Source organism: Solea solea, chromosome 13 (assembly GCF_958295425.1).
Source record: "Solea solea chromosome 13, fSolSol10.1, whole genome shotgun sequence".
Classification (NCBI taxonomy): domain Eukaryota; kingdom Metazoa; phylum Chordata; class Actinopteri; order Pleuronectiformes; family Soleidae; genus Solea; species Solea solea.
Genome location: NC_081146.1, coordinates 8883092 through 8904261, shown reverse-complemented (window position 1 = coordinate 8904261; position 21170 = coordinate 8883092). Strand labels below are relative to the sequence as shown.

The window sequence follows — 21170 nt, the reverse complement described above, 5'->3', positions numbered from 1 at the left end:
AAAGAACAGAGGAGCAATTACAGGCTGACTCACTGCACTGTAACAGGTTTGAAGAGGCAGATAAATCAGTTATATTCTTTATAACAACATTCCCTCTAAGGGTGGGTGAGGCCTACATACACACTTAACACAGAAGCACGCAGGGCGAGGCAGAGTCACATTCCCATGTCAGGACCAAAGATGACGCTACAGTGTTGTCAAACTGATAATATGGCTTTTATTATGGCCCAACTCACTCAACACATTCTGCACAGCAGGAGATGAACTGCTGCCGCTGATGTGGATGTGACAATAGAAATAAACTCGTTGAGCAGCATGGTAATGCAAACTCAAACCTAAATCGCGTGACTTCTGAAGGGACCACATGGTAGAGCAGTGGTTAGCACTGCCGCCTTGCAGTGAAAAGACCTGGGTTCACGAGCCAGGCAGAAGAGCCAGGAGGAGTTTGCATGTTCTGCATGTTCTCCCCGTGTGCATGTGTGGGTTCTCCAGGTTCTCCAGTTTCCTCCCACAGTCCAAAAACATACAGATGTTAACTGCACTTGCACATACTATGTGTGAGCTGTGATGGACTGGCGACCTGTCCAGGGTGTACCCTGTCTTTAATCCAGTGTGCAACGCTCATGTGGAGGACAAAGCAGCAGTAGACAATGAGACGGCGTTTCATGTGAACCAGTATCTGTTCAGTGGCTGAGCAGTGGCTGCAGGTTTGTCTCCCTCCAGTGGACAGATTGAAACCACAGCTTCACAGTCAGGACAATCCAGTCTCATCTTGATTTGCACTGCACTATTCAGAGTTTCTTCTTCTTTTTCTTCTTCCTAAAATGCTGCAAATGTTTATTAATATCAAAGTACACAGCTGACATCAGAAAACATACAGTCTCCGATGCACGCTCTCCCACTTTCAGCATATCAAATATGACGTCTGTTTACACTTTGATTTGAAAGTGAAGTGACTTTTTATTTCAGCAGTTTCAGCTTATGTTTGTTTGTACAGCTCAATGCTTCAACAGTCACTGTCTAAAACACAGTTTGGATGTCAACAATGACACAGTGATGATGTGATCACATAAACCTAAACATAACTGCAAAGCAAGACATTTCATTTTGTAACACATTGATCATGCAGGCAGCACCAGGCTCATCTGAAGCTAGTCAGTTTTCTGTGTGTGTGTGTGTGTGTGTGTGTGTGTGTGTGCATCATTTCAGTTCATGTCACTTTAGTCTATATTTTATAGTTTTGAGTTCATTGAATAGAAAGGACTGTCCATCTAAAATAACAGTTTCATTTATGCAAATATATATTTATAACTGCTGAATGTATATGCAAATCTACAAATGTTGATCACAGCCAACAACTTTGGGGACCTCCTGTTGAGCTTTTTGTGTGACAGAGGTCAACGTCTCAGAGCTCCGTCATCAGGAGCGCTCTGAGTATCTTCTCTCTGTCCAACCTGGTTTCCTCTCCACTGCAAACACACAAGCACACAACCATTCTGCTAAAAAGTGCTTCAACCAGGACCATGACAACAACGTACAGTACAAACAATGACACGGCGAACAGAAGGTGATTGTGCATATCAAAGGTGAAGAGGAGCAAGGGTTGCCAGGTCTGTGTGTCACACTGCTTTTATAGTCCATCGGCATTACTATCATCACCAAATGTGCTCTGACATCTACAAAGACAGCACAGAAAGCACACATGTTTAGTGTGGCAATATAAGAAGCAGTTATTTAAAGGTGCAGTGTGTAAAATGTAGCAACATTAAACCCTGAAGTTACATGTTTCCCCTCCAAGTGTCCTGGAGAACCTTCAGTTACTCCTGACACAGTTTCACTTGTCCATTGTGGGCTATCGTAAGAACACACTGGTCCAAAATGGCAGCCTTTGTACAGCTGACCTTGCCACTCATATAACTATAAAAGGCTCATTCTGGGGTAATGAAAGCAACAATTCCGACAATCAGGTGATTGTACACTTTAATTTATCTTCAATTTCTTCCAAATGAAATAATTGCACCTAAACTGTACACACTGGCAAAAGCAAAGTGGCCTTGATGACGAGACACAGTGTCTTATTGTAAATAAAACCCAGCTCAGTAAATGTGGTGACCATTTCACGTTCACATTTCACAAACTGAATCGATTCTTGTCCTTCAATTTTCCTCCCACTCTGCCTGAGTGACATACATTTACTCATACAGATGAGACACACCATTTAAGTAAATGCATGTGGCATACTCAAGAGGTTTAGTGTAAATGGGCCATGTATTGTTTATATTTGAAATGTTTTCATTTCAAATATAGTATATACAATAGAGGAAAGTATCCAAAGGAGGAGAATGGCAAAGAAAAAGTGGGACAGCCAGAGAGGTGGAGAAAGTAGGCAGAAATAAGTAGGCAGTCATTTTAGTAAAAAAGAAATCATCTGAAAATGGGAAAGGCTGATTTAAAAGATGATTTACTCCACTGTCAAATAGGTGCAGTGCAATAAAAAGGACAGTTTCAAATATGTCCCAGAGAGAAGAGTAGAAGTTAATTACCTGTCATTATGGGCAGCAAGGTAAGGGACCAGGTGAGGAATGGCGCTACGGTAATAAGAAGGGGACGGGTGGGGGGAAGGTGAAGGAGACGGACAGCATGGACTACCCAGCTCCAGTGCTGGCATATTGTCCACCTGGAATACACGTCAATATACACAACATATAGAGTGGGAATTATTCCTTATAAGCGGCATTGTGTGTGTGTGTGTGTGTGTGTGTGTGTGTGTGTTACCTGTGGGTATATGGAGGGCTGTATCTGTTTGTCCAATGAGCTGCTGGAGCCTGACTTGGCCATGCTCTGAGAGGAGATGGCTGCAAGTGCTTCTGGAAGATTATCTTCATCTTCATGGTTACTGATGAGCAATAAATTAAAAAGAAAGGGGACTGAGTGACTTGCATATTGTTAGGAACAAATGTCATTTCCAAAGAGCCCCTTGCACGTCAAATACCCAGTGGAGTGCAGTATTTACTTCAGGAAGGCAATGTCCCACACATGGAGGCTCAAGTGCTGCTCGGGCACGCCAGCCCTTCAACAGCAATCAAAGGCGATGCATATACTCACAAGCTGAACTGTCTAACCAGTCGCTTTCTGCGGCTGGTGCTTGGGTTGGCTATGGGCTGCAGTCTGTCTGGCATTGGACTGCGCTCTTGCCACAGAGGCGTCTTGTCTGCAGTAAAACTGGAAGCAGCCGAGTCTTGGGATGAGCTCTGATGCCTGAGGACCAAGAGTCATTGCATGAAAAATGAGTTCTGTGTAACTACACATGAAATCATTGAAAATACTTGCATTGTCATGTTTTCTTCAGGGTTTAAAACTGGCTTGAAGTTTGGATGAAGTGCTTTAAATTGTATTTGTAATAGATACTGTATTCTCTTATCAATTTGTGTAATAAGAGGAAGTGCTTGAATTTGACCTTAGCAAAGGTGTGTAAACACTGACATGTGTAGACACAAGTGTAAGTGAAACAAAAAGTATGAAAGCACTGGCCTGTCACTGAGGGTCTCATTTGAGTTCCTTCCTCTGGGAGTTGTTGGATCTTCTTTCTTCATATTTGGAGGACAGAAGGATGCAAACAATTAGCATCTCGTTTTCAGTGCTGTTAGATGGCAGTCACAGTTGACAGGGCTTCATCAACTTACTCTGAAAGCTGCCTCTATCTGGGCTTTAAGGATATTACATTTAAGGCGGTCGGGGAGCATTGCTGGGGAGGCAGGGGGATGCAGAGACTTCTCAGACAGCTGTTTCTCCTCTCCCTGCGACAGGGAACACAGGAAGGTTAAGACGACTCTCTCCCTCTCCGTGTGAGCAGAACGGGACAACAGTGTGTCACTAATGTGTCTGACCTTGTTGTCAATGTTGACATGAAGTGACGGCAGCGAGGGCCAGGGAGGAGAATCACTGTCCGACTCGAGAGCCTTGAGCAGAGACTGAGAAATCTCAAACTCGTCTGCTTGGCAGTGGGGAGCTTGTCGCTCTGACAGACATACACAGGCCGATTACATGAGTATTCTCAAGAAACGATAATCACGTCATCTATTGCAAGTTGCAACTGTTGTGTAGACATAAATTATGAAGAATGCTCTACATTTTTTTTATAAATAAAAACACTCTTAATTCAATAATAATAATTAAAAAAACAAAACAATAAACATTCAGGTAGATATATGAGAGTTACTACATATATTAAGTGTATTTTTAACATCTACCCATGGCCACTTTATTAGGTACATCTGATTAACTGCAAACCAAACACATGACTGCATGTCAACGCATTCAGGCATGTAGACTTGGCCAAAACAAAAGTTCAAACTGAGTATGAGAATGAGAAAGAAAGGTGATTAATTTGACTTTGAATGAGGCACAAATAGCTGGTGCCAGACGGGCTGGTTGGAGCATTGCAGAAACTGCTGAACTAGTGGGATTATCAGCCATAACTAGTTCTCGGGTTTACATAGAATCATACAAAAAGAGAGAAAAAAAACAAACAGTGATCAACAGTTGTATATGTATATGTAGTCTGGATGACATGGAGAGAATGTACCAGAAAGGTTGCAGTAGCTCACAATACAGTAACATAAATAATGACTTGTTACAGCCAGAGTATTTAGAGGACCGTCTATCGATGCACAACACATCACACTTGGAAGCAGATTAACTACAGCAGCCACAAAGACCACACCAGATGCCACTGGTGTACCTAATAATGTGGCCAGTGATTGTATTTTATGCCTTATTAACTAATAACATGTAGCAGTTATATATAGAGATATGGATGGACAGATGGATGACTTAAACAAAACAGAAGATGCTGCTGACAAATACATTGAACACTGAACAGGAAAAGAGCATTAGAAATCCAGACATATGACAGATTTGCATACAGACACTGCTTGGACAGCTTCTCCTCACGCTGCCAAGGATACTCACTGTTCTTGTTGTGGCAGAGCGTGCCTTGACTGTGTGTGTGGCGCCGGTGATGGTGGTGGATCTTGCCAGAATACAAAGTCTCATTCTCCTCGATGCTGAACTGATCAGAAGCAGGACCACTCAGGGGGAAACTGAAGATAACGAAGACGTAATCAAAACAACATAACGACCATTGTACTGTACTGCAAATAAATCACCTTAATCAGTGTACAGTATATCACAATACAATGAGGGTTTGATCAATAAAGGAAGGACTTTTGTTTTTACATTTTTGCATTTAAAAACTCTTACTTTATTTGAAGAGCAATAGAGAAGCGTCCCTAAAGGCATCGTGTGATCTGAGTAAACATCTCAAAGTAAAAGGCCACACACAATAACAGCAAAACCATGGCCACATTTTCTGTAAACAGTTGGCTCATTTAGTTAATCCATAACCCGATAGAACAGTCATGCTAGTTTTATTTGACATCTTCCATTTGAAAGCACAAACACATTATACAACATGATTCTCGTTTCACGGTTCTAATTCACATCAAACTATATTCTATACATAAAGCAGCTTAATCCCCAAACCAGCAGAGAGTATGTGCTTGTCTGGAACCCTTCCACCACTTTTCTTTACACATCACTTTACCTCACTCTATTAAAAGTAATTTAGATAAATACATGTGCAGGAGATTTCTAAGGCTTGAAGTTACAGTAAATTTAATCTTCCAGGCAGATCTAAGGCATTGCAGTAAACACAGTGATGGATTAGAACACAACTCACGAGCAAAGACACAACACGACTGCTGAACAACGTTTCGTGGACTCTACTTAGTTTTTTTCTGTCAAACTCCAACCTGTATGAAGCTGTCTCACTCTGCACACACAGCTCAATGTCGCCTCTGTCTGTCCCAGACATAAAACTAACCACTTCCTGTGTGCAGCACAGGAATGTTGCCCCACAACATGAGATCAAAACACTGCTACACTGACAAACACAGAGAGTCGCGTGGAGCTGAAATCAGGACTATGTGAACTCAATTGTTAATGATTTGAATGAAACAGACAATTTTTAAAAGTTATGCTTTGCAGTTATGGTGGGGGTTTTTGGGGGGGTGGCTTGTTATAAAGCAACCTGGGAAAATGTCCCACTCAGTCTAGAAAAATGCATTCAAGACCTTGAAAATAAGTATTATTTTAGGTTGAACTTGCAGATTTTAAACTGCCTCTATAAGCTGAGCGTCGCAGCTACTGCTCCACGTTGATAAGCGGTCAAATTAAAATAGAAAACCTCCCATTCTTTTCACAACAACAGCAAGCAATTGTCCCTTTCTTCTCACTCTGTCTCTCTAGCCCTCGCACTCTGACAATATCTGTCCTGATTTTAAAATGTGACAAATGGATGAAGACAGATGTGGTGATGGTGATGATGTGGGGATTTTTTTTATCCACTCGAGGACGTCAGAAGAGCTTGTCTCTTAGGGGAGGCACCAGTCTTTGTAAAGCGTTAGTGTTGAGAGTCTGGCACAGATGACACAGATTCCCAAGAAAAGCAAAGGTCAAAGTGCAGTCATGACTTTATCCCTGTGCACCACACTGATGGATCGTGGGAGGATGCTGCTGGTTCGCTGTGGAATGGGAGGATAACTGGTCACGGGACTCACAGCTTCAACAGACGGCCTGAACATGACAAGGACATGGAAATCACACACGTACACACACACACACACACAAACACACAGACACACGAAGCATATGAGTGACATGGAATTTGATGAAAAAACATGGCAACAAAACAACAAGTGTGAGATGAGTGACTTGGACTAAAAATAGAAACTTGCCAGCCAATTAATTTATAATACTGGCGCTAAGTGTTTCTATGGCCTATGACAAAGCCTTTCTTTAGAAATGAGTGCAGTCGGTGGCCAATACTGAATATGATCTTTTTCCTCCTTCATCTGAAAAAATGTAACACTAATAATAACAAATAACACACTGAATAGCTTAAATAACATTTCTTGAATATCATTAGAGGTGATATGTGTCAGATATGTACATCATTGACCTTTGGTGTTTAAAAGAGTGACTGCAGTCCCAATAGAAAACGTTATACGAGCACGGACGACAGATTTTCCAAAAATACAGAACACGCTGCACTAGATTCAAGATTCAATACTTTATTGCCATGTCGACAGAGTCGAATGGAATTTGAACACGGCGTAACACTGTGTTCATTCTCAAACACACACTGTGCATAACTGTCCCACTGTATGTTTCATTTTTATAAACAGCGAAACATAAAGTTCTAGCACGACTGGGCTTGGCTTGACTCTACAGGGTTTGGGTGTTCTTATTTATATCTTACTTTTTAATTCTTAGTTAGAACCTTTAGAGAACTCTCTTTATACAGTTGCTCAAATCCAGTCATTAGGTCTCTGAAACGCAGCCTTGAGGATTTTCATTATTTTTCCCTTTCAAAAATGTGAAAAATTAAATGTTTTATTGTGAAAACCAGGTGTCGAAGTCCCTCAAATCAGCTTGAGTCATTGGATCACAGGCTTTTCACCGTAGTGTGAGCTTGACCACAGTAACTAGTGACGAGCAAAGCAGTTCTTTTCGATGAATCATTATAATCTGTTAATTCAAAAGATTAGTTCAATACTTCCTGCATGACCAGAGCGCAGACTCCATCTGATACACTGAGTCACTGAACTAAAATATGACTGAATGGGTTGTGATGCCGCTCACATTTGCTGGCTTTCGACAGTGCTGTCGCTAAATACATCAGAATCCACAGTTAAATATTGAGATTTTAGACATTTCCTTGCTAAATGTTGGAGATTAACCACTTTCACTCTTTACATTAACTGATCTACAGTTCTGCATTGTTCGGTGTGATTCCTATGTTGGACGTTGCGCTCATGACTCTTCCAGTGACAACACTCACTGGCAATTAGTGGCCGGCAGTCTGTCGACATCACATTTTAGATTTGGCTCAGCTCGCTTGGAACCTCGCCAGAGCACAAACCAAAAAAAATACCAGGTACTATCGCTAATGGAAAAGCAAAAAAAAAAACTAGTAGAGTCGAGCCATGTTAGAGCTCTATAGTGGAAAAGCTCCATTAGTGTGTCAGCAAAAGGGCGAAGGGGGAAAGTGAATTCACATGATGTGAAGAGACGACAATAAGAGACCATTAAAAACATTATATACGTTAAAAGAGAGAGGGCGTTAGCTGACCTTGACTGTTCTCTGTTGTGCTTTCCTGTCCGTAAACAAATATCAACACTGGCATGTTTGTTGTCAACTTCCTTTTCGCTTCCTGTTTCTGAGAGGGATACCGTGGCTTTTAAGGTTCAGGTCTGTTCAGTGTTTTAGATCCTTAGCAGCTACCTGCTCTTTCTATTCTCTCTCTCTCTATTCTGATTATTAATATGAATTAAAATAATGCATAAACTATACATTAGGTTTAAAAAACGTAAAAGCGTACATAATATTTGCTGATGCAGCAGAAATCAGCCTGATGAATCGGCCCATACAAGTTCACAGTCACATCATCCATAACCCCTCCACACCTGTGTGTGGTCAGCTGACTTACCTGTGCGGTGGCATGTGTCCGGAGGGCTGCAGGTAAACTGGGGGTGTGAGTGCAGGGTGGGGCGTGCGCCACGACTCACGGCCAATGGGAATGTTGTGCTGGTACTGAAAGGGGAGGAGAGGGCAGGGATTGAAGAGACGGAGAAATTAAATGTTGTCACAACGATGAAGCCAGATCAGCAGCTGCTGCATGCGTCTGGGTTAGGGTTATCTGAGGTCACTCACTGGATGGAGGCTGGGATCAGGGCTGGTGTGAGAGCTGGAAAAAGAAAGACAACAACCATTAATAGCAGATTAACAAACTAAATGACTGTGTGAATATTTGTGATGGAGCAGTGGTGGAAAAAAAACTGCAACGTGAGGACATTTCACTTTCCTTTTACAGAAGCATCATTTAGCATTATTGTTATTATCCAGGCTGTTTTGTGGATTGAGGTTAATGTTAGGGTAACCCTTTGTTTAGTAGGCTGTCCAAATGAATATAAGTGTGGGGACATAAATCTGTTGACACAGTCATGTTATAGGGACAAAAAGGAAGTCCCCATAACATAAAGTATTACATTTTAGAGTGAAGACATGTTGTATCTTTAGGATGAGGTTAGGGTTAAGGTTAGGCCAGTAGTGGTTTGAGATTAGAGATTAGAGTAAATCTCCAAGAAATAAATGTAAATCAATGTAATGAAACCAGACTCTATGTGTGTGTGTGTGTGTGTGTGTGTGTTTTACCTGATATGTGAAGGTTTGGCAGGAGAAATGGCGGCTAACGGAGAGATATGATGGAGGGGGGGGGGATTAAGTGAAGACAGAAATGAGATTAGCACAGTGATATAAATAATAATAACAAAAACAACAATATCACCACCACTACTACTAAACAATAATAATAATAATCTCTATTTATTATCAAGCAACTTCCATAGCAGGTAATTCTGCTCAAAGCTCTTTCCAAAAAAAGTTTTAGAGAACTGAATTTATGTTAGTAAAGGACATTAATATTGTACTGTATTGTATTAAGGCTGAAAGAAGGAGGCTGTTATGGAGGGATGAGGAGTACAGCAGGTGTAAATTCTGAGCACTCCATTAATTTTAAAACTGAAGAGTTACTACTTTAATTTTAGGCAAACACTTCTTCAAGGGCGAATAATTTTACAGCTGAAACTTTTCAACAATGTGCAAGCGTTATGACAACATGCGCTTGCATATAAAGGACAGCGTCACATTGTTAGGTGTGTGTGTGTGTGTGTGTGTGCGCTGATAAGACTCACCTTTGCCCAGCGAATGAGTGCGGGAGGGGTATCGCTTGCTCGGCCTTCTCTCAAATGTACTCGTCCTCCTCAGTCTTCCTCCATGAGTGGCCTGATACTCCGTCTTACCACTGCGAAAAAAAACAACATGCACATGTGTAGAGGTTATTGCAGATTTCAGTGACGGGGAATTGAATCTAAACGACTTTATTCTGATTTCAAGGCATGTAGGAACTGTTACAGCCAAGATCATGGAAAACTGTTGACTAAAACTAATTAAGAGACATTTCTTTGACAAGAAAATCATTCTGGAGGCAGGATTCATAAATACATACATTATAATAAATATGTGACAAACTCAGCCTATTTTGATTCATTAAACGCTCCAGATAACAAACCCTGGTATATTTATTAAACTGTGCATTGCTACACTCTCCACATTACATTACACTGTAGATGTGTACGCATGATTACCTGGAACACCTGTAACTGCAGACCTGAAGCACAGACTAAAATGTAAAACAGACTTTACACAGCTTTGTTTAGAGGATACAGAAAATGACAGGAAGTGGCCTTCAAGTGTGAGAATTTGCTTTGATAATAATCAGAAGAAAACAAACAATATGAATGCAATATCTCAGTCGCCATAGGAACAGATCCATGTAACCATAGATACACTGTAACCATAGATACACAGGTTCTGTTTTATGTGACAGTCTATTCTCCATACACTGATACGAGTGCTGGCCACAACTCCCTCAGTGAGCCCCAGTGTATTGTCCTTGTTCAGGTGAGGTTTATACGGATCTCCAGGCTCTACCTGAATCTGAAACGAGACCCAAGCCGTGTGAAGTCGCTGCTGCTGGCTTTGCCCGTGGCTGGCTGTCGTAGGCGGAAGAAGGCGTGGCTCTCCACAGCACACTTCCACAGGTGCTTGCAAGTCTTGGCGCTGGCCAGCTGGAACACGAACGTGTGCTCCTGCTCCCGACCCTGCAGTACGTAACGAGGACAATAAGTGAAAACAAACACCGTTGGTCATCTTTCTGGGGGGTTGTTTGTATGTTAACGTGATGTCTATGGCCAAGGGTGCACACCTGATCGTCATCCTCCACCACAACCAGTGTCAGACGACTCTTTTTAAAGTCCAGCCGAGTGATTTTGGGCCTAAGTAACACACAAATACACAGGAAAATGTGTATTTATTAGTGCAGTTATTCAGAAAAAATTCAAGTCAACTAAACCAGTATTACTATTTACTAATGTGTTTAATGTGTTTGCTGTACTTACCAAAAGAAGAGCCCAATTTTGTTGGAGCCCTCAAATACTAAGATGCCAGTAGGAGTGAGACCTAGTGCATATTCTCCTCCATCTTTGCCCTGAGGACACGGCCAACACACACACACACACACACACACACACACACACGCCCCTTTACTTCTCTACAATAAAACAGTGATAAGGAACAGACACACACTGTATTAAGTAACCTTTGTGACGTAAAACACACCTTGACAAAGTGCATATCTACTCCATAAAGTTCCAGCCACTTGCATTTGTTGAGAAAAGAAACCTCTGCTTGTGTAGGACTCTTTCCCCTGGAGATTGAAAATAAAAAAAAAGGAAAGACACCATGTTGAGTCTTCACATCAAAACCTTTCACTCATCTCGCCACTGACACTGTGGCACCTCAGTCTCAAAAGAAAACTATCAATATCCACACACTTGCTGTCTGTCTTCTATTGGTAATTGGTGTTAGCTCTAAGGGAAATTGGTGGTGAGTAACTATCCGGCTGCATCACTGACTCACTCTGGTGTGTGTGAGAATGTGTGTGTGAACTCTGTGGGTTTGTCCTCGTGTGGCTCAGTCAAGCAAAGCATATGTGTGTGTGTAATCTCATCCGAAGGTGGGAGCAATCAGCCGGTGGCTGGGTTAAATACTGCCCAGAATCAATCAGGACCCTTCAGGCATTAATCCCTTAATCCTTCAAACAGACCAACGAGAGTGAGAACGAGGCCAAGGGGAAGAGAGGGAGGGACAGTGAAATTTAGACGCCGCCGTCAGCGGAGGACACGGCCACTGAAAGGCAGGGGTGATAACGGGGTCGGTAACGTGAGCTGCTGCATGTCCCCTTCTCTGAGAACAGCGGACGACATTAGTCCACAGTGAGAACATCTATGAAAGGTCCAGTGTGTAAGAATTAGTGACATCTAATGGTGAGACTGCAGAGTGTAACGAACAGAGGACTCCTCAGCTAAAATAGATAACACGTTCTGACTAGTTTGTCCATGTAGAAACATGTTGGCACGAGATGGCCGCCTCTGTAAAGCAAAGTACATATGAAAGGCTGATTCTGACGCAGCAAAAAAACAAACAATATTTATTTTAAAGCGGTTATACACTTAGGTTTCATGATATGGAATTACTGCAAGCATATTATCATGATACAATATCACTGCAGTAAACAAACCCTTTTTTAACACTATTTATATGGTGGTGTAGTTTTTCTTTCAGTGGTGTGAGTGCTACTGGATGCAGTTTACATTTTTACTTTCTATCAGACCAAACCTGAGCCAGGAGGAGGATTTCCTCTCCGACTTCTCGACAGCTCTGACTGGATCATTTGCATAAAAGCCAAACACCATGATGTCCCCATAAAAGTGCTATTTTCAGGGAGTACAGCGTCTTCTGCAGCAGGCACAGCAGGATGAGTGGCAGTGCATTTAAAATCAATTGTAGTGTTTAACTTGAATCTCTAGGTTTGAGAAACATTTATTGCATGTTTCACGCCGTGTTTACCCTCCCTCACTTCACTGTGCAGCAGCTTCGATGTCCCCATAACAGCGCTGTTCAGAGATGCAGATCTCTCTTGTTTCTGGATTTATGTTGAGCAGTAGTGTGATTAAATAAAGTTCCGCTGGGGATGACGTGTGTCCGTCTTTACTTTTAAGTTACTTTTCGCCACACCTGAGACTTCAGTGTGTGTGTGTGATGAAGCAACAAATATCACTATTTGAAGTCCATGTTATTAATGCAGTGTTGCTGCACAAAATACTGTGATAATATGCAGAATAACTGATTTTCTTTTATAAAACCATACTGTGCATATAGGGAGTACATATCATTTCGGCCAATAACCCTTCCTAAATGTCAATTGTACAATTTCACCAGGGCTAGAGATGTCCTAACTAGGTGTAATGCCACGAGCCTGCGTTGGGCCCACATGGGACCCTAATACCTGGGGCCCCTGAAGTCTTTTAAAATGCCTCTGCTATAGGGCAGTGATAGGAGGGACTTAATTATCTGTCCATTTGTCTCATCCACTCACCTGAGCTCCAGCCACTTGCTGAAGATGTCCGCCTCCATGGTGGCGCACTGTTTGGGAGTGAAACGAAACTCCGACACCAGCTCAGGAGAGTGATCCAGAGGATCGCAGTCTCCCAGCTCGCCTGGGAGAGAAAACAAACTCAATTATGACAAGCACAGACAAAGAGGCAAGGACGTTCATGAACACAAACGCTTAACAGAGCACACACGACACTGTAAACTGTGTATTGTGAGGGCAAGACACTCAGTTGCTAAACAACCAGCAGCCGAGCTTATGGTGACTAAGCGCTGCAGTCAAATTGACATTACTGAGTCACTTTTGACAGCAATTCTGATCTGCTGGTGCTACGTCTACACTATTGGCGCTTTCCACGACACAGTACCGGCATGGCACAGCACTGTCGCCAAATACACCAGACTCCTCTGTTAAATGATGAGATTTTAGACTTTTTCCTTGCTAAATGTTGTAGATTAAGTGTTTTTAACTGACAGTTCTGCATTATTCAGATTGATTCTTGTGTCAGACGTCGCGCTCATGACTCTTCCAGCGACGACGATGACGACCGATCTGTGACCGGCAGTCTGTTGACGCCACGTATACTATCGGCTCAGCTCACTTGGAACCTCACCAGAGCAGGTACTACAAAAGTACCAGGTACTATCGCTAATGGAACAAAAGGGGGAGTCAGTCAAATGGGCTGCAGGTGCAACTCATGGCACATTATTAGGCGTCCTCTACCTACACCAAGGGGTGTGCATATAGTAGACAAAACAATAACGGTTTATAAAAATATATATTTCTGACCTTTTATTCTTCTGTATTTGATTTTTCAATTACAGTATATAAAATACAGCACCGGCAAGGAAATAACTACTGTAAGGGTTCAGAGTTTAAACTCTTCATATTGATTTTCATATTTAAACGACACTTCCTGAAAGGTAAATTACACCAAATTAATATAAAAGCTTTGGGTGTGTTTTGGAAAAGTCAAGTCAAACACCACTTGTGCAGTCCTAGGAGAGGAGGGCTGCTGAAGAATTTCTCAATGTAAGTGTTTATATAAATGAATAAAAACACATGAATGAGTGTGTGATGTCTACTCACTTTGTAAACAATACGCCGCCAGCTCTACTGAGACATCATATGGGCATTTCAGTCTGAAGAGGAAACAAGACACTGGTGAAGAGCTGTTCTCAATGCGTCCTGTCCATAAGGTGATGTTGTTGAAAGTGGGTGAATGACCTATATGTGTGTATGTGTGTGTGTATGTGTGTTTGTGTGTGTCAAGGAGGAGAGGAGCAACCTTTTTCCTAAAATAAGTTCCTGTTCCTGATCTCAAGCTTTAGAATAGAGCCAGACTCGTGGGATGTGTGGCCCAGATAGAGCTATGAGAGCAAGTGGGGGGGGGGGGGGGTTGGTGTTTATGTGACAGAAGAATCCACCATACAGATGTCCCCAAACTCTAATGTAGGTGACCTAAGTGAGCACTCGTGCAAGTCAGTGCCAGGTTTTATCATTCTTGTGAGACCTAGAAGCTCACACTTGACACGGGAATCATCAGAAAAACACCTGCAATGTGATTTTCAGTGAGGGTTCACCTGTTGTTCATGACTACATGTGTTTTCATGGCTCCAAATAACATTTTGATCGGTCACTGATGATAAATCATACCGCCACAGAGCATCGTCTCCCTGACAGTGGACAAGCTGACCTTGCACCTAATGATGACTCATCTCTTCTCCGTCATCCTAACTTTTCACTTCTTTAGCTGATCTCCTCTCTTTTTGTTTATGTTAAAACAAGCTGCAAGGAGAGGATCCTTTGGCCCTGTTGTCTTACATTTAGAATAACTAACCACTTCAGTTATTGGTAAACGAGAAATGCAAACCAATGTCACCTTTCTCTGCGGTGTTAGCCAAAGAGGAAGCTGAGAAGAAAGGATAATGAGAACATTTCTGGAGTGATCCCATATATGTAACACCATTAAGCTGGCAACAAGAGAGAGAGAGAGAGAGAGAGAGACCAGAGACATGCCAGCTCATCCCTGTCATGAAGTTGACGCACCTGAGCAGCAGGTCAAGTTGGGGCGGTTCAGCGCTCGATCGGGTGGGAATCTGTTAACTCCTCCCCCAAGATGAGTAATTACATTCATACGTAAATATGTGGAGGCTACTCGCGACTTCAAATATTTAAATGCGGGCCAAAAACTGTGTTGATGTTTTGGTCTGTTATACCACCCACTGCTACATAACAACACAACAACACTCGGGAAGCCAGCAGAGACGTCTGAAGGTTGAGGACAGATTTGCTGACGTGAATTCTTTTCAGGAATCAGGAAAGCGAAACGTCTCTCTCTCTCTCTCTCATACAAATTGATATTTGATATTTAGCAAATATAAAGTTGCCTCATCATGTGATTTCTATCTGCAGCTGTGACTCTGCTGCTGCTGCTCTGAAGCGGACATACTTGTCTGACATGTGAAAATGAACACCGACGTGCATCTCTGTGTAGTAGCCATTTTAAATGCTAAACGTCACTGTTATACATATTTCACATATGATTCCCCTTTGAGGAAGAGATTTATAACGTCACACCCTCCTGTACTGAATATTGAGTGCTGTGTGATTCACTTAGTATTTCACCAAATAGAAACTGAATGACTACATGACAAAGAAACTCACTTGCCAGACAGGACGTCTTGTCGAATCTGCAACACAAACAGATACCTGTCGAAGTCAAAAACACAAAATAGAAGGTGAGAGTTTTACACTGAAAATAAACCGTAATAAAAAGTGATTTATCACAAGTGTTTCCTCATCACTGTCACATAATTTACTTTAACAAGCCTCAGTGCATTTGGCCTTGATTTGAATGTGCCCACAGCAGCAAAGTAATTAGCCTGACCTCCCCTTTGGACCTGTAAACTGGGCTCTGGAGAGATACTGTGTGTGTGTGTGTCTGATTAGTGTTTGAGATCTTCACCTTGTGAACTCCTCACGCAGGTTGTTTGGCTCTGAAGAGTAAAACTTCACTCTGAAGAAGAGTCGGTAAGGAGGTCCATCTAGAAGAGAGGAGGGCAGAGGGAGAAGTGGGAATACACACAGAGAACGACAGGAAGTGAAAGACAAACATTTATTTGACCAAATCAAATGTCCTCCTGATATTTTTCCCTCAAATCTATTTACTCGACTGTTCTCACCCAGGTCTTTTGTCGCTGTTGGCAATGCCATAAAGATGTATTTTTACTGTACAGTATTTCTCTATTTCTCTATATGATATTTTCACATTTAATCCCTGTATGACATCAATCAAACCCCCATACACACACACACACACACCAAATCATTTATCATTGTTACAAGCTGGCTGGAAAGCAAACACGGGTATGGCTTCTAATGGACACGCTAATCCCCGCGTCAACATTTCACAATGTGCCACCTGCTTCCTACTCACCTGCTTCCACATGCACACTGCACAGTTCCTGCACAAGACTAACAGTTGAACTCACCTCGAATCTGTTTCTTTATGAGCTTGGACATATCCAGCCAGTGCTAAAACACAGGAAAAGAAAAAGAGTTATTTGGTGAGTGTGAGTTACATCGGCTTGTGCTCTACTGTGACAAACGTAAACACTCGTCACTCACCGAGACTTGGTCTGTGTCCATGTACTGCAATCCAAAATAGTCTGTCTCTATCAGATCTATGTGGTACATGATCTGGTCAAACAGGTCCTGACCTTTGGATTTGCTCTAGAAAACAAACAAAAAAAGGAGGAGGAGGGGGGTTGTTTTTTCATTTTTTTTTATGTTTTTTGTTTTTTTTCTTTGGGACATTTTCTGGTATAAATTGTCCTCATAGGGACCAAAATCTGGTCCTACTGAGGCAGAGCCTCATTTCTGAGGATAAATGTGTGTGTGTGTGTGTGTGTGTGCTCTAAATGATCACACTGTGGGAACTGGTTACATTATGGGGACTTGTCTTACTTATGGGTGAGAGGGTAAACATTTGGTTGAGACAAGTTGCCGTTATCATTAATCTATCATACAGTGATGGAGTGTGTTGTGTGTGTGTGTATGTGGGGGGCGGGGTCAAAAGGTCAAGGACAAGCCCCTGCAGGAAAGGCCTTTATTTCCAGCCTTTAATACAACACAGTGCACAAGTTAGTGCACAACTTTAAACACTGTTTCCCAAAACTTTATCTGAATAGTCCAAAAGCAGTGTGTGTGTGTGTGTGTGTGTGTGTGTAAGATCACTGCATATGAAGCCCAAACACAAGTCTGACCCATATTGCACAGGGCAATTTTGGATAAAGATGACAGCCTTGTACTTGGGATCCTGATAACCAGTAGAAAAACTACCTGGTGAGTGAGTGAATGAGTGAGGACATCAGTGGCATGAAGGGAGTGGGGACAGAAAAACAAAAACAGAACGATCGTGATCATTCTGCTGTGTGTGGCTGATTGAAATCACAGCCTCTATCGTACACGTGCACATGCAATGAATATTTGACTGTTTCTTTTCTACCTTTTGTTTAGGCTGCATTCAGCCTGCAGTGACAGCCTAATAGGCTTTAATAGGGCGAGTTTCAGCTCTGTTCAAAGCATCTGTATCAATGCCTGTGGGAAAACTAGCAGACATGAACAAACTTGTTCCAACACACCTGTGACTAAGCCACCAGCTCAACAAGCCATGTGTCATTTTGTTGCTGGAGCTGTTATATCTCCGCTGAAGATGTGTGTGTAACCTCCCTGTAGGACAATAGACAAAAACTCCCTACACCCCGATTACCCGCGACGCGCCGACTTTCAGAAGGTGACGCATGTACACAACAGCTTATGTGACACACATGACCTTCAAGATGGAAACACCTTACAAGACACCACTTACGCACGTGTGCCCACACACTCGCTCATCATCCCACCTACCCCTCACACACTCGCAGCACTCAAGTCCACACAGTGGTAAATCAGATCAGGGAGTCGGGGAATAGAGCGAGACGGCTGGAGAACAGGAGGGAGAAGGAGAACAAGAGGGAGGATGTGGAGGCAGGGTGTGAAAGAGTTAAGATGATGAGCAATGGAGAAGGCCACAGAGGGAGTGTTTAAGACTATAAGGAGGCAGATGGGGGGGGGGGGCACAGATTGCTTTGAGATCAGATGCAGTCAATTATACTGAGGGAGAATAGGAGAATAGAGTGATTGAGAGAAACGCTGTAAAAGAGAAAGGGGGGCAGCTGTAGTTTGCTTTCTCTGCGGCAAGAATGGAAAGTAATGTCATCACCATCTAGAGCAGACACACATCCATACACTCATTCATACTGTACTGTACAGGTCACTATGATACTACAGACCACAGTGTTTTACCCTCAGACCAATAAATATCAATTAGGCATGTGATGGTATGCAAAATTCACATCACAGTAATCCTAAAAATAATGTTGATTCAATTGCTATTGCAATAACTGTCAAAATATGCTTTTTATATATATATATATGTATATATATATGTATTTGGTTTGTACCTGAAAGGTTACTGATACAGAGAATCCAATGTTGCCAACTTTTTAAAGGTCCAGTGTGTAAGACTTTGTGACATCCAATGGTGAGAAACTACAGAAAGGATGTCGTATGTCTTTGTTTGCATAGTCAAAATGCAAAGTACACGTGCTGGCTGGCTGCAAGATGGCAGCCTCCGTAAAGCAAGAGCTTTGCATAAAGTACATATTAAATGCTTTACTCTACTATGAAAACCAAACCAGTTTAATACAAACCTACTCACAGGTCATTCACTCAATTTCTGCCAACAAACTCGCCTAAAGGTTACACACTGAATGGACCTTTAAAGTTAAAAACAATAAAAGAGAGGTTCTGGAAAGATTTCTTTACTTATTTTAAATGCTTAATATAAGGGCCAAACGATTTTATATACATATCTACAGTATATATTTTGACTGAAATTGCGATTGCAATATAAGAGAGAATGGTCATTTTTACATAATTACTCATATTCATTTGCAGAACATATTTAAAAGGATCACTGTGTGATATTTGTACAGATCTGTGAGAAACAAAGATGTTTTCTACAGTCTGTAGGATATGACGTGTATAGGTCAGGACAATATTGAATCCACAAAGATAATTTCACACACATTTTGGCTTAACTAGTGCAAAATAATTGTATATGTTCCCATCACAACGTCTGAGGTCTCAAAAAGAGATCTTGTTTCTTTTGTTGGATCGACAATGGAAAAGTTATTCTTTGTGTTAGTGACGCTGATACCTGAGAGTTTGGTCATTGTCTGTTAGAGCAATTGACTTTCTCTGACAATCCACTATTCTCTAGGCTGAACTAAACCCTAATAATTCACTACAATATAGTTCAGCATGTAGTCGCTTTAGTTGAATTTACTTTAATGAACAATAGTAACCCTTTCTTGCTTGTGGGTAACTACCAGGAACCACCTTATGTTCCACACTGTGTCCACGGCCCACGCTTTGACACACACACACACACACACACACTGATCTGGTCTACTGACGTGCTGTGTGTTTACACAGTGTGTAAACACGCGGTGAGGACTCTGCACGGGCACAGTCAGCTCACTCACTCACAGGCAAATCCACATTGACATCCGAGCCGTCCAGCAGCAAGACGCGGCAGGTGATGGTGGTCCTCGCCGCTCCGCCCGCCGGTATGTGAACCGGTGCTCCGCCGGTGACCACGGCGGGCGCGTGGACGACCTGCTGCTGGTGGGCCAACAGCAGGGGGTTCCCTGTCAACCCCCCTCCTACTCCTCCTACTCCCCCTTTACCGTCCCGCTCGTCCCTCTCCCTGGTGTGGAAGCGGCTCCGGGAGCGGCGACTGAATGTCCGGCGTAAAAAGCCCATCATCTTCCTGGTCCACAAGGCGAGGAGGTCCGTGTTATGTCCGAGAAGACTGCTCCACACTCTGGTCTGCTCGCTTTTGCTGCCACCGCCTCCTCCTCGTCCTCCCCGGGGCGAGGAGTCACTCAGCAGGCACGGCGGAGACTTCAGGGCTGCCGCGCAGTCCTCAGGGTGGATGTCAGCGGCGGCGGCAGCGAGGAGACTCCGGCCGCATACTAATTCACCACCGAGGCGACAACCAGTTGATTTTCAATCTCTGAGTCCGGTGTGAGCGACAGGACTCTGTTACGGAAACACAGAGCGCCCCCCCTCCCTCCCTCCGTCCCTCCTCCTCCCCCTGTCCTGTCCTGTCCCTCTGCCGTGCACCTGCCTCCTCCTGTTTGGCTCGCTGTTGCGCACCGACTTTAAAATCCCGGAGAAATCCCGTCCGACAGTCCGCAGCGGACGTTTCCGTGACACACGCGACTTGTCACCTCTGAAGCCGCCAACCACCGGCGCACAGGTCCAGTCCAGGTGGTTGTAGTTTTGTGTCTCCACCGGAGAACCGAAACTAGATCACCACCTCCTCACAGGTACAAGTCATCTAACGAAACTGGACAAACAGCCTGATCTGCGCCTGCGTAAAAACACAACACAGCGCAGAACAAACTTCTGTTCCTCCCGACTGACTGACTGGCCGACACACCGGAGTCAGCGAACTAGCGCCACCTGTCTGCCGCGCTACCGCATGGCAACACCATGTGGAGAATACTGATCTGCCATAATGGTTGAAAAAAGTTATCTGTAGCCGATCAGTGTAAACTCATTATTTTTTTTCGGTAATTTCTATCTAAATTCTCAGTGTCGTACCCATTTAATTAAAAAACACGCACTCACAAACCGTTTCCTTCCTCAGGCCATTTGACTCCTAAACCAATAACTCACACAAGTAACCCCTCCCCTCACACTGCAATATTCTGCTCTCTGTGCAATATCCTGTCCTTTCCTATTGTCCTCTCCTCTGCATTCTATTTAGTTTAGTCTCATCACTTTGTTAATTCTAACTTTGCCTCCAAGGGAGTCCATTGTCAGACAACAACAACAGATTCAAGTGTACAAACAACATAAAGATATGCATTGTCAAAGGCAAATAAATAAAATAGTTCCCTCAGGCTCCCAGAGAAC

General features: G+C 42.9%; 1 protein-coding gene across 1 annotated transcript; it reads right to left on the bottom strand.

Annotated features, from left to right (window-relative positions):
- Nucleotides 1–1178: 1178 nt before the first annotated feature.
- epb41l4b (erythrocyte membrane protein band 4.1 like 4B) lies at nt 1179–20843 on the bottom strand. The gene is made up of 23 exons (XM_058647157.1): nt 19734–20843; nt 16767–16871; nt 16631–16673; nt 16105–16183; nt 15804–15848; nt 14226–14278; nt 13122–13242; nt 11303–11390; nt 11083–11171; nt 10890–10959; nt 10616–10785; nt 9817–9926; nt 9278–9311; nt 8777–8810; nt 8553–8656; nt 4972–5102; nt 3888–4018; nt 3684–3797; nt 3532–3587; nt 3106–3258; nt 2776–2896; nt 2544–2677; nt 1179–1469 (listed from the first exon to the last, which is right to left on the bottom strand). Exons 1-23 carry the CDS (start codon nt 20010–20012, stop codon nt 1406–1408), a joined length of 2328 nt encoding a protein of 775 aa, XP_058503140.1. The 5' UTR covers nt 20013–20843; the 3' UTR covers nt 1179–1405.
- Nucleotides 20844–21170: the final 327 nt, after the last annotated feature.

Excerpts from the sequence above, each read along its gene's own strand:
- epb41l4b (XM_058647157.1), bottom strand. The coding sequence starts at position 20,012 with ATGATGGGCTTTTTACGCCGGACATTCAGTCGCCGCTCCCGGAGCCGC. Across the intron at positions 13,243-14,225 it reads GGCGGCGTATTGTTTACAAA|GCGAGCTGGGAGACTGCGAT; the intron begins GTGAGTAGACAT and ends TTTCTCTCCCAG. Across the intron at positions 8,657-8,776 it reads CTGATCCCAGCCTCCATCCA|TACCAGCACAACATTCCCAT; the intron begins GTGAGTGACCTC and ends CTCCCCTTTCAG.